This window comes from Pholcus phalangioides, unplaced genomic scaffold (assembly GCF_987345545.1).
Source record: "Pholcus phalangioides strain wild (caught in Gottingen) unplaced genomic scaffold, Ppha-v1.0 ptg000172l_1, whole genome shotgun sequence".
Taxonomy (NCBI): Eukaryota; Metazoa; Arthropoda; class Arachnida; order Araneae; family Pholcidae; genus Pholcus; species Pholcus phalangioides.
This window is the reverse complement of record NW_028301637.1, coordinates 6,601,396-6,615,404: the sequence shown is the minus strand read 5'-3', so window position 1 is coordinate 6,615,404 and position 14,009 is coordinate 6,601,396. Positions and strand designations below refer to the sequence as shown.

Below are 14,009 nucleotides of genomic sequence, written 5' to 3'. Positions count from 1 at the left end.
TAATAGAGAGTTTAGTTATACTAATGCTGACAGTATATGTCACGGAACAATTACTCTTTTGCCTGTAACCAACACAACAAAGAAAAACCAATTATAGAGAGGTTAACAGTAAGGAAAAAGCCACTAATTCCAACATGTTTGGACTCACTAAGGGAGTCAGAATCCTTAGTGTATTTGAATTTATGATTTTTTATTTTCTATTCACCTTTATCATTGCTTTCATATGTCTTGCATTTGGTCCTGTCCTAAAATCGTGATCCTTCGTGTAGCATGATTTTGATTTGACTGAATTTAACCATAGTACTTAGCGTCATTGGCGTACATCCCCCAGGCCGAGATTATCGTGTTATTTATTGAGAAAAAACATAACTCCCCCCCCCCCCACAAGTGAAAAAATTGAACCCTCTCCCCCTGAAAAAATCATGGGTATGCCTATGCTCAGCACCAATAGCATGTCCTGGTTGGATGTTCTATTGAGAAAAAACACAGACCTGCCAACTCTCCGGATTTAGGCGGGAGACTCAAGATTTTTCATCCTTCCTCCCGCTCTCCGTATTTGTTAAAATTTCTCTGGATTTTTACAAAAAATTAGATTTTACGCGAGCTTTCTCATTATCTTGACGTCAATGACTGCCGTCATCATTAGGGAAAACACCCATAATAGACAGCCGTAGTCATTTCAATTGAGCAGCCGTAAAAAAAAGGTCTTGGTGACCGCATTTAAGCAACTGGCAAAGACGTGACTTTGTTTAAAGCGTTTATCGGCAATCATTTATCAGGGGCATGATGACCTTAGTTGCCGAAATTCCTGTATAATCATTATTGTATTCCATTAACAGCCGTGTGGTAAACACAAGTTTTTTCGTCAGCAGCTTTGTATTTTGAAGTTTTTTAATTGTTTCCTCCGATTAAATATGTCTTCAGAAAGAAAATCTCTAAAACTTTAAGCTATATAAAGCTAAATATAAAGCTTTTAAGAGTTCATATACCCAAGATTATCAGTCACTAATAGCATTCACGAAAGGAAACACTTATGTTTTATGAACAGAAGATGTAGATGTGATTTCTGTATTCAGCATGGAAAAACTGACATGTAATTATATTGTGCTCGAGAGGGGGCAATGCAGAACATGCCTTTGGGGGGGGGATGGAATTTTTTTTTTATTTGCAAAAACAAACACAAAATACATATAAAAGACAGAACAAAAGCACATAGAAACAACAACACATGAACACAATAAATAATCATATTGGACCACAAGGGACATAACGTCCTTCCAGGCAGCCCTATGGATTAAATTATTATATTTTGCCACCATTTTTTTTTCTAAGTACCGTACGTTATGTTAATAAATGTTATGTAATAGTATATGAATATTTCAAAAATTTATTCACACTAAAAATTTGAATTGTGAGATCTGAAATTGTTGAATCACGATATTTCTTGTATAAATAATTAGTCTATGAAATAAATTTTCCTTTTCGTTTCACAAAACCTTCATATATACACATACATACTCACATGACTATGTACATGCTCATAGAGATACGCATATACATATATATACACACACATTTTATTTTTATTTTCTTATTATTTATTTTATTTTATTATCATGACATCATAATAAATATTTGTTTATTTCAGCTGTGATTAAATTATTCCAATATTGCCCATTGATGTCACTATTTATATTGTATTTTATGAAAACAATCTTAAAATATATTTTCGTAATTTTGTACACTTTTTGCGTACATGAAAGCATCATATTTATTGTTACAATTATGAGCTGTCGACTGAAATGAATTCATTATTTTTGGAGCAGTAAACAAGAAACATTTTTGAAAAAGGTGTTTATTTGTTTTTGGGATTTCAAATTCATGTTTGATTCTTGCCGAAGTTCTGTTTGTTTTCTTCTTTAACCAGTTATTGTTTTTGAACACAAAATTTATAAGTCTGTAAATGTATACCTGTCTAATGTCCAATGTATGGCAATTGATATTGTTATCGTACGTATTACATGTTTGTATTATTAGTGTTCTTGCTTTGTAAGTGTTATTTAATTTCGTAATATTGGTTAGGTAAGCCCCACCCCAGGCACATAATCCATAGGTTATAATTGAATAAATCCATGCATAAAAAATGTCCATCTATTAAATATTTTAATTTATAAAGTAAAACTATATAAAAATTTCTTAATTGATTAAAAAAAAATTAAAAAATTTTTTTTGAGATGTTTTTTTTTTGATCGAGTCTATGAGTGCCGGGGGGGGGGGGGGGGTAGCCCCTTTCGGAAGCATCTCCGGATTTCTGGATTCCAAAAATTGCTACGTCTGAAAACATAACTTCCCCCCAAGGGGAAAAAAATTGAACCCCCTCCCCCTGAAAAAATGTATGCCTATGCTCAGAACCAATAGCATGTCCTGGTTGGATGTTCCGGTTTCACAGCAAGGAAATATGCTTATTTTTTTAGGTGAAAATCTGATAATCCTATTTCCACTCAATGGTCAATGTTCCATCCTTATCAGTTATTTTCAATGTCACCTGGTCAACATTTTTCAGAGAAACACTCCACTCATCACAATTTATCATTTTCAGATCATCTGGTCAGTCCATATGTTTACAAGAATCATTGTTTGATCACCTAAGAAAAACCTTGTGACCATAGTAATAAGGATATTCTCTTGGATTGTATCAGAAATTATTGTCATGACCAACAATACCTGGAAAGGAAATTTTAATGGAATTTTTTTTAATTTATGTAAAACTAGCTATAATATCCGAATTTCTTCCGCCCGAATGTCTGGGCGGCATTCCAGAGGTACATCGACCAAGTGTTGGCTGGTCTCAATTTTTTAGCGGGGTACATAGATGACATCCTCATCGCATCAACAAACTCTGAACAGCATAAACAGCACCTGGACATAGTTTGCAAACGACTGGCCGAGCATGTTCTAAAAATCAACTCTCTGAAGTGCAAATTCTTCCAAGATGAAGTCACATTTCTTGGACACAGGATATCATCAAAAGGGATTTCTCCTCTTCATGATAAAGTGAAGGCGATAAAAGACCTTCCATGGTATCGGTCGACAGGTTAAAACCTGCCTTTCTGCTCACCGGCAGTGTGCCTCAGCCAACCAACAAAAAGACAGATGCATCCATGCCAAAAACTTCCTCCCTCGTTCCGAAAAGCATCCTGAAAAAGACAACGACCAGCAGAAATATTTGGGAAAAACGTCTACGTTCATCGAAGCACGTGACTTTTAAAATATAATTTTTTTCTCTTCTTTCTTCGTCCTTCGGACTGCTAGGGGGGTACTGTAGTGCTGCCCGCATGATGGCGCTAGCGTATCTTCGCAGCTTCTATAATGATTATTCTGTTTTCTGCTCGTGGCAACGCAACAGAAAATCGAGAGTCAAAGGCGTCTGACTCTGCTTGTTTGTTGTTGATGTTGTCTTACTCACCCCAGCATTCCTGTTTGTATTATGTAAATATTATCCTTTGTAAATAAAGTGTAAATATATAAACGAAATCATTTCATGGATCAACCAAACTTGTAATTATAAACAATTACATGAACAATATTAAGATTTTTTTTATCTTTTTTTCTCAAGAATCTCCTTGCTAATGTGAGGAACAGAATAAATCTGAACAACTGATTTGTTATGTCTAATTTATTTTTCAGATTCCGTGCAACAATTTACCCTTGCCCAGAAACATTTGAAGAACGTGGAAAAATGCTTCAAGATGTTAAGATTCGGCTAGAAGACTTGAATGAGGTAGAATTTGTTGATATTTAAATTCTTTGTGTTGATAGTTAAATTCTTTGTGTTGATAGTTAAATTCTTTGTGTTGATAGTTAAATTCTTTGTGTTGATAGTTAAATTCTTTGTGTTAATAGTTAAATTCTTTGTGTTGATAATTGATGGTTTTTGTATCATAAAATGATGTAAATCTGCTTTTAGTCTATGCATTGAGATACAGAATTACGAAATGCTATGGTTTGTCCGTAGTTTCTGTGATTGAACATACTAAACTATGTAGGTACGGAAAGTATTATACTCAATATAATGGAAGCCATTTTATACATTCTGTAAATGTGAATATATGCAACCTGTTTGAAAAACTAGTTTTTTTTTTTTCAGTTTCTTTTGATTTTCACCAGAAAAAAAATCCTCTTAACTCCCCCCCCCCCCCCAAAAAAAAAAAATCAAAATCCCTTTACCCTTTAGTAGAATAAAAAAAGCATGGTGTCACTTGATAACGGTTTTGTGTGTTGATAGGGCGGAGATGGAAAAAAAGATTTCAAGTTGACCTTGATTCACGTGTTCTTGTTATACAACTGTTTTTCCTTTCTCGTAGGATAGGCTTAAGGGGGCAGGGTGGTGTAACAGTATAATATAATTGCTATGGTTACTCCTGGAGTCTCTTTGGAGTGGGATGGATGCAAATGTCTATTTTATTGCCAAAAAGCAGGTACTTGAAACATTCAACAGCTAGATCAGAAGGGTGTTCCCCGAAACAATTTATTCTATGAAAGTACTTGGATTCTTTGGGATGAGTTGATAAATACAAACTATCCCAACCTGTAATTTTGTGCCTTGCTTCTGGTATCTTGTACAGCGGCTGTGGTTGCAACTTGTTACTATGTGGATGAAGAAAAAAAAGCAAATTCCAGCACAAACATATGGTTGGAATGTTCTTGTTAGGGGTAATAAATACATTTGGCTTTTGCTTTTTTTAAAATCCTTCCAAGCCGGCTAATATAACTCTTGACGACAGAACTCGGCATAGCAGTTTTCTCATTCCGCTCTTATTTTCCGTCCAAAGCAGCAGCAAGTTGCAATCGCAGCTGCTGCACAAGATCCTGATTTGCAGGGAGCGATGGGGAGGTGTCTGATGTACTGATAGGTTGAGGTGCTTTGGAATGGTCATTTCCTTGCTTCTCTCCTGAATCATCAATTACTCATCATCCCTTTTACATTAAAATAAATGACAAATACTTAATTTAGAATAATCTTATATTTTCAAGAGACATGGGTGCCATTATTCAAACTCGCAAAAAACCTTAAAATGAAAAGTAAATATGGGTTAAGGGATCTAATTGAGCCCCCCCCCCCCACACACACACAGCTGGTCAGCATACATTTTAAATGAAAAAAATTTTGCATTTATTAAATTTAAATGAAAAAAATTTTGCATTTATTAAATTTAAATGAAAAAAATTTTGCATTTATTAAATTTAAATGAAAAAAATTTTGCATTTATTAAATTTAAATGAAAAAAATTTTGCATTTATTAAATTTAAATAATCAATTTTGCATTTATTTGCAAAAAACAAACAAATCTTACAACAGAACTTCGTTTCAAGTATAGTCAAGAAAAGTCTCACTAACTTATTCCAGGATAGTTTGATTCTTCCCAATTGTAGATTGGTTTCATAATTTTCAGACTAAAACTCATAAAAAAAAGTCAACTGAATTTGTATTTTACGGCCTAGATCTCTGATTTCAGAACTTTCTTTAAGGAACTAGTAATCAAGTTATTATCTTTATATTCATTTAGAAAAGCAACAATATGCTCTGTTTATTTGCTTAAATGACAGCTTTGAACAACAAATTCCATCTGGTTACTACAGACGAGAAAACAGTTTTGCTGGCAGTTATGTAGGAATGCAGTAAAGTAGCATTTTTTTAAGAATCTGATACTTGGCCCTTTACTTGAGATTGTTCGATTTTATATTTCTTCAAGATGTCAGTTGTAGTTTAGATTGTGAGCAAATAAGAGAACAAGCACTATTTAACAAAAAATGTGTTTACTTAAAAAAATAACAGCTCTGATTCGAAATTGATAGTTTTCAATATGGCTGACCCCCGCCCCTTTTCCTGTATATCGGATGTTCAATAGGTCACTAAAACTATGGGTTTATGTTTGAGCTATCTTTTATTGCCTCTAACACAGAAATTCCACAAAATGGTACATATTGAGGTCCAAGATCGTCTTCAGGAGGAAGGTTACCTGAACCAGGCACATATTCTGAGAAATAATCACACTCATCAGGGTGATCCAATTTATGATCTTGTATAAATACAAGAATATATTATGTGAAGTTTGACCTTTAAGCACATAATAGGACTCGCGATGCAAGTACTAAGGAAAATTACAATCAATTTTCACTTTAAAAAAGTATTAATTATCAAGAGTTTGCAAAAAAGTGTTAAAAAATTTTTTTGCATTTATTCATCAAAATTGGAAAATTTGCATTTATTGCATCTGTTTTGTAAATATAAAAATTATGTACCCCTATCTGTGTATGATTATTTTTATAATTCTAAATTTTTTGGATGTAGTTGCACATAAATTTTCTTGATAGATGATGCCAATAAGACATACGCTTAATTTGTTCTCATTGACAAGCGACATAGGATTTCTGAGGATTGTTCAGCTGTGGTAAAAAAAATTAATACAGTAGAACCTCTCAATAATGGAGGGCACCCATGGGACCAAAACTTTTGTCCGCTAACGGGGGATGTCCGCTATTAGGGAGGTACGATATAAAGTAGAACCTCGTTTATACGCCTTTCACATTTATACGACGTTTGGCTTCGGTTGCTTGGTTCCTATATGTTACTGTGTGTAAAAATTATACACCAGTGGTATGTATAATCATCAGTCATCCAGATAAAGAAAATTTCACTACATTTATCACTTTTGCTGGCGATTATGCATAATTCTCAAATAAAGTTGGAAAGTACAACATTATCAGTTATGTTGACTTTTTTCTTCACACGTATCAAAATGAGCAAACAAAACCAACATTGCCATTTGGAAATAGCATCCTGGACCATAGTTATGCTCAGCTAATCAAGTAATTAATTTATGGATAATCATATTTACCAATACAAACTTGAGATTATACATAGTCAACGTTGAATATGATAAATACCCAATTTATGAATGGAAATTCTCAAATAATTAGTTTGGAAAAAAATTAGAGTTTTCTTGATTTTACTGTCTGCTATTGAGAGTGTCCGCTAACAGGGAGTGAAATACATTAAAGCCCTACTCCGTAGGACCGAGAATCAGAAAAGTGTCTATTAATGGGAGGTGTCCACTAACGGGGGAGTGTCCATTAAGGGAAGGTTCCATTGTAGAATGCTCGGTTTTATTTTCAAAAAGGTGCCTTCACATTCTGCTTTTTTGAGGCTTAGTTCGTCCTGAAATGAAGTATGCTCTGAGATTTTGAAGACCATACCTACAGAGAAACAGAGTTGGTTGAAGGGGTGCAGAGAAGAGCTATGCATGTCCTTATTGGCACACAGGACTCAAGTTATGAAGAGAGAGATTATTTATGAGAGAGATCATTTTTTGAATATGTTTACATTGGATGAATGCAGGTGTTTGGGAGATATGATCGAAGTATTCAAAATTTTCATCGGTATGAATAGGATGGACCATGATTTATAGATTTGCTGTCAATCAATTGCTTTTACAGGGGGAGACCAGTATTGTTTGGTAAGGGGCAATTCTAGGTTATGGTGTCGCAGGGAATTTTTCTCTAATAGGGTTGTTAATAAATGGAGTAACTTAACCCTGGAGGTATTAAATTCTAACACAATTGACACATTTAAAAAGAAATACGATGAACATGTTGGGGTAAACTAGAAGCTATCCATTCTCAGAATAAAACAACCATAAATATTCTTTATAGGCATTGTATAATATTTGATCATGTATATATTGTTTCTAGTTTTTGTAATTGCCTTTTTAATTGGGTTGCTGTAATTTCGAAGTATATGACAACCATATTCGTTATGGACAACTTTTGCTCAGCCACCTCATTGGGCAATTTGTGTGTTGTGGCGCTGTATTTGTATTAATGTATCGAGGAACATTCTCTGGTTTCACGAGCTCTAAACCTGCTCAGTACTTGTTGGAATTTTTCTTGATTGGAGATATTTCCATTTCGAGAAAAGTAGTGAAAATTCCTCCACTGCATGCAAAATTTGTAATTAAAAATCACAACTGAGTACTCACACACGATTCTTATAGTTAAAGATAATGACAGTCTTCTTTTTAGGGTTATTTTAGAAAAAATATTTTTTTGCTATGAAAAAGTGCCCTCATTTTTTACACCATAAATTTGATTTTAAAAAAATCAATATGAATAATCAACTGTGAATCCTGGTCTTGTGGGTTGCTCGAGGACAGGAAGACTTCAGTGCGAATGTATTATACGCATATAAATATATGAAGTAATAATAACAATTGTGTTTATTTTCCAACACAGGTTCTGAATCAGACAAGTGAACATCAGCATCGCCTTCTTGTGACTGCAGCAGAAAACATCAAAACATGGTTTGTGAAAGTTAGGAAAGTGAAAGCTATTTATCATACACTGAATATGTTTAATGTTGATGTCGCCAAAGAATGCCTTATTGCCGAATGCTGGTGTGCTTCGAGGAACATTCTCCCTGTACAGCAAGTTCTGAGAATGGCAACGGTATACCAAACTTTGACTTAATTTTTCATCAAAGAAAAAAAAAATGAGCACATGCATAGCCATTTTATTTTTTCTTTGATTTTGTTACAATCAACTTATAAAGATTCAGTTACATATAGTAATTTAGGTTCATAAATAACTATTAATGTGATAACACCAAGATTATTTTTGGCCTGTAAGTCATGATTTAATAGAGCTTTCACTTAATGTTTATCTGCAAATGCTGCATGCATGCATCCTGCATTCATTCGACAACATAGATCACAAATCTAACTAAATGAGAAAAATCTGGCACCTCACACTGTGTGAAATGAGAGAAACAATTGAGAGACACACACACACCAATCAGGAAAAAGAATTGTTCTTATTACTGTCTCTTAAGAGAAAAATAGAGAATCAGTCTTGCACCTGTATCAGCCGTTGAAATCAGCAAATTTTGTCATTCCAACTTAATTTAATTCAACAGTGACCTTGGTGGTTGCAGGAATATTGCTTCTGGGAAAACTATAAATTTTTCTAATTTATTTGATGTTTACATGGGGGGGGGGGGGGATGTTCATGTTATGTGAATTTTTTATGTTGGGGGGGGGGAATTCAAAAGTACCCAGATTCCAGCACTTATGATTGGGAGTGAGGAGCGACATATCAGAAGGCACAGTCATAGGGTCAATCAAACTTGCTGTGGTCTTATATATTCATAGCAATGTGTAGTAGTAATACAGTCAGACTTGGTTAATTTGAAGCTCAAGCAAAAAAGTTCAAATCATCGAAAATTCGAACTATCCAATTCGATGTATAGTTTATATACTGGATCCATAAAATGACTGCAAATTGAAACTTATTGAAAATCATCAATATTCACATAGAATTAATAATTTATCTTAGTTGCTACATTATTCCTCCGTTCTGGAATTTTCATCATTGTGTAATTTTATGGCCACGAGCAAAGCCTGATTTATGGAAACAGTTACTGATCATTATTTGTGAGATGGGTTCTCAAATTCTGCTAATCATTTGCATTAGAGAAATTTTATATTAGAATTTATTAGAAGTAACTGTTTTGAACCAATATGCTTCCAGAGGTTGAGCAACACAATTCACATATCAAGTGGCACACGATGAGTTCTGGCTGAACAATGTTAAAATAGACATTAAATATTTAAAAAAACTAAAGGTTTACAAATTAGCATTTCTAATTCTTTCTATATGAACAGTCATTTTCGGTATTGCTCAATAGTCATCCAAACAGTTTTGGCAGAGTAATTCAGCATGGATAATCTTTTTACGAATTTAGATCATGGGGTTTTGCCGATTTCTGATTATCGAAACCTGTAATTTTTTTGGAACCTAGTTTGCTAAACAACAAATCCAACTTCAAAGGCAAATTAAGTTCTGGCATACATTTCAAAATACAAAGGGTGCCATTTTCAAAGGAAATGCTTGTTTTTTTTATCACAAATTGTCATAAAACCTGGGGTTATCTTTGACTGGCCTGACAATTCCTTATATGTTGCTCATCCGGATCATTATGGCTGCTTGATCCGGAAGTTGAGATAAAAAAATGCTACCCATTGTGTCCACGTAAATTCAGAAACACCTGAATTTTTTAACTTAATGTTAAATGTTTGCTGTTTAGTGAATTGGTCAGCAGCTAATAAGCCCTGGATAATAAAGATTGAACAAATTAGATGAGCGAGAACCAATATCTGTCTGACTGACTGTGGATTTTTCCTAACTGCCTGTGTTCCCTCATACTAAAATCCTGATGTTATGATTTTTTTCGCCCTCCAACTTTAATCTATTCAAAATATATAAAAAATTCCAATCAATCAAGAAATTTTAACATTGAACTAAATAGAAAATTAGGGGGAGGCCATAAGAGTTCGAATTATCCAAAATTTGAACTAACCACATTCCAACCAAGTTCCACTGTACATTGTTTTGATTTTTTGACTGCCTCAAGGTAAAAAATATACTTTCAAATCATTACCTGAACTAAATTTGCATCAATTAATGTGTATGTAGCCAGTCTGTGTGCAATATTGTAAATATATACTCGTATTGTAAATATGAATATAATGCCAATTGATTTTTCTTTTGTATATTTCACAATCTATCTGAATTTACTTTATTCCATTTTCATACTGGCTCTTCCTATTGACCCACACAGGAAGAAAGTGGTAGCTCAGTTCCATCCATTTTGAACAGAATGGAAACCACAGAAGCTCCACCAACTTACAATGTTGTTAATAGGTTTACTAGTGGTTTCCAGAATATAGTCAATGCTTATGGAGTTGCCTCTTACAGGGAAGTCAATCCAGGTAAAATTTTAATCCTAGTGAACAAAAAAACCTACTACAATCAAATCTCAAAGTCAAAAATGTACTGAAAAAATTTTGTGCTGACTAAATTTCGTAGTATTCACCTATAAAACAGTGATTTTGTTATGAGAAGAGACTTGAAACAGAGTTATGTGTTAACCCTCCATCGGGGGAAGGGGGGGCGGTAAACTGATCTGATAGGCACAGCTTTCACATTTTCCTCTTCTCTCTCTTTCTAGATGGAACTGGCACTAGCACTATTGTGTAGTTGTCTCTTATCTAGTCAGGTTGGTTTGAGTGTGTAACAGTCATTTCACTCAAAACCTTACCAAGTGTAGGTGAAGAGCAAAGTAATCTGCTAGGCTCATTGATTTTAATTACACAACATTTTTAAATTTAAGTATTTTAACCCTACAGTGCATGGGTTGGGTCTGTGAGACCGGTTTTGTTCACAATCCCGACAAGTCACAATCCTGACAGGCAAAGTAATCTGCTAGGCTCATTGATTTTAATTACACAACATTTTTAAATTTAAGTATTTTAACCCTACAGTGCATGGGTTGGGTCTGTGAGACCAGTTTTGTTCACAATCCCGACAAGTCACAATCCAGACAGGTCAGAATCCCGACACGGTCAAAATCCCGACAAGTCAAAATCCAGACAGGGTCAAATTAAAAAATTTAATTTCTCTGTATAAGCCGCACTTCGCGATTTCTGTCGGGATTTGAATTTCTCGCGGCGAGGGGCGTTGGGGCGACGATGAGAATGATAAATTGCGATGAAATAAATTTTTCACATTTTAATTTCAAATGTATTATGCAGTGGAGTGTGCGAGAGGTGACGATATGTCCTGCATGGTTGACACAAAGCAGAGAAACAAAGTTAATTTCGAACAAGAACTCTCGTTAATGCTCAGTTTTTGGATTGAGAGATTTTGCTGTATTTCCATAACGTAAGCCAAAGCTATCTCCGCAGCATCATCCCCCACAGGTAAAACAAATTTTTCTGAGGCCCCTATCGGAAAAATTTCGTGCTCCCATCATTTCTTCACTGCCAAAATACACATTAAGAAACCTGCATTACCCATTTGCATCATAAGCGCATATATGAGCGGAATTTTCCTGGCCATTATCACCAAAGCGCAGATATGCGCTCCAGTTTTTTATGCATAAGAAGAAAACACTATAATACTATCATATACTGTATCAAACTATTAAATTTGATTTTTCAAATTATTTTCAATGTATATCTTCATTGAACTAAGTAAAATTATAAATTCTTTGTGTACGCCATTTTGTTTTTCTCTTTTTATTATTTTGAAATATTTCTAACTTTATACAATAAAAAAATTTTGGTGATATGGACCAATTTTTTTTCCACTTTTTCGAATGATGCAAAAAAAAAATAATGGGTGTTTAGCCCATTCCATTTAGGAACCTGTCTAACGTGGAAACAGAAAGAAAAATTGTATCCTTTAACGGAAAATTTCACACACGGCGATCAATGGACGATAACCATCAGAATGATATAAAAATGGTATTGAAGGATAATTTATGAAGTAATAGTAAACAGTTTTGAGTAGGTAAAATTTTTCATCTCAATCTATGCTCGCAAATGAGAGTTATACATTATCAACACCTTAGATTAGCATAAACCTTTTCTGTACTTGATGCAGTGGTTTTGATAAGCCATAACCATAGTAAAGCAGTTGCTTTCTGAAATTGTAACAAAATTTTTTCGGAAAAGCAGGCTTTTCAACAGCAAAAATCAGTGTAAGGGTTGAATTTTCAAATGTTATGCAAGACTTACAAAATTGTATGCAAGCTGTGTGCATTCCGTGGTCGCAAGGCTTAGCAGGGCCGGAATTATCTAGAGAGAGGAAAGGGGGACAACTGCACTGGTGGCAAAATTTAGGGAGTGACAAATTTTAGGTGGGAACAAAAGGACCGTTAAAAAATCTTCGAATTTTACAGTGATAGGGGCAGCAAGACCATGTTGCTCTTTCCTTACAAAATTCCTAGTTAAAGTTCTGATGCTGAGGGTTAAATAAACATTGACGATAATGTACAACCTGAACCTGACGCGACAGACAATGACACCCTGATCGAAAATTTTTGAGAAAGTTAAAAAGAACGTAAATATCGTTATTTTAGAACACAATGTAGGTCGGAACTTTATAGAGGTGCTGCCAGAACTTAAATACATTATTTAGTAATTATAGACTGATTATTCATTTACATTCAATTATTTTAAATATAATTAATTTAATCATCAATTTTTAAATTATTTATTTTCAATTAAATTATTTTTATATGTTATTTCAATTTTACCCAAGAGATCGTTACATAATTTCACACGTTATATCAATCAGACCTTTATTAAGTGGAAACCTGTGCTCAACTGAAAAAAAATCTCGGTCCCTTGCGATTTCATTGAAGACTCAATCCTCGAACTGCACTGTAAAAATTAATTTTACAAATACAAATACAAATACAACGCCACAACAGGCAAAATGCCCAACGAGGTGGCTGATAAAAAGATGCCCATAAAAATATGGTTGTCATATGTTTCAAAAATACAGCAACCCAATTAAAAATGCAATTAACACAAATTACAAACACTATATACACATGAAAAAATATTATACAATGCCCATAAAGAATACTTATGGTTGTCTTATTCTAAGAATGGATAGCTTCTCGATTTAACCCAACATGTTTATCGTATTTCTTTTTACACGTGTCAATTGTGTTACAATTTACTACCTCCGGGGGTAAGCTATTCCATTTATTAACAACCCTATTGGAGAAAAATTCCCTGCGACACCATAACCTTGCATTGTCCCTCACCAATCGATACTGGTGTCCCCTTGTAAAAGCAGTCGATTGGCGGTGTACTAAAAGTTCATGGTCCATCCTATCCATCCCATTGAAAATTTTGAACACTTCGATCATATCTCCTCGACACCTGCGTTCATCCAATGTAAACATATTCAAAAAATGAAGTCTTTCTTCATAACTCAAGCCCTGTGTGCCAATAAGGACACGCGTAGCTCTTCTCTGCACCCCTTCAACCAAGTCTATGTCCCTCTGTAGGTATGGTCTCCAAAACCTTACAGCATACTCCAGTCCAGGACGAACTAAGCCTCGAAAAAGAGGAAGAATGACTTTAGGAGAACGCGAA

The 14,009-nt window shown here is 34.3% G+C and overlaps 1 protein-coding gene across 2 annotated transcripts in view; it reads left to right on the top strand.

Moving 5' to 3' along the window:
- LOC149063633 (V-type proton ATPase 116 kDa subunit a 1-like) overlaps positions 1-14,009 on the top strand; it is a 92,994-nt gene that overhangs the window by 28,113 nt on the left and 50,872 nt on the right. For both annotated transcript variants that reach the window (XM_089255778.1, XM_089255779.1), the window contains 3 exons: positions 3,688-3,781; positions 8,293-8,505; positions 10,676-10,826. In XM_089255778.1, the coding sequence (XP_089111904.1) occupies positions 3,688-3,781; positions 8,293-8,505; positions 10,676-10,826 (458 nt within the window). The remainder of the gene's footprint in view (positions 1-3,687; positions 3,782-8,292; positions 8,506-10,675; positions 10,827-14,009) is intronic.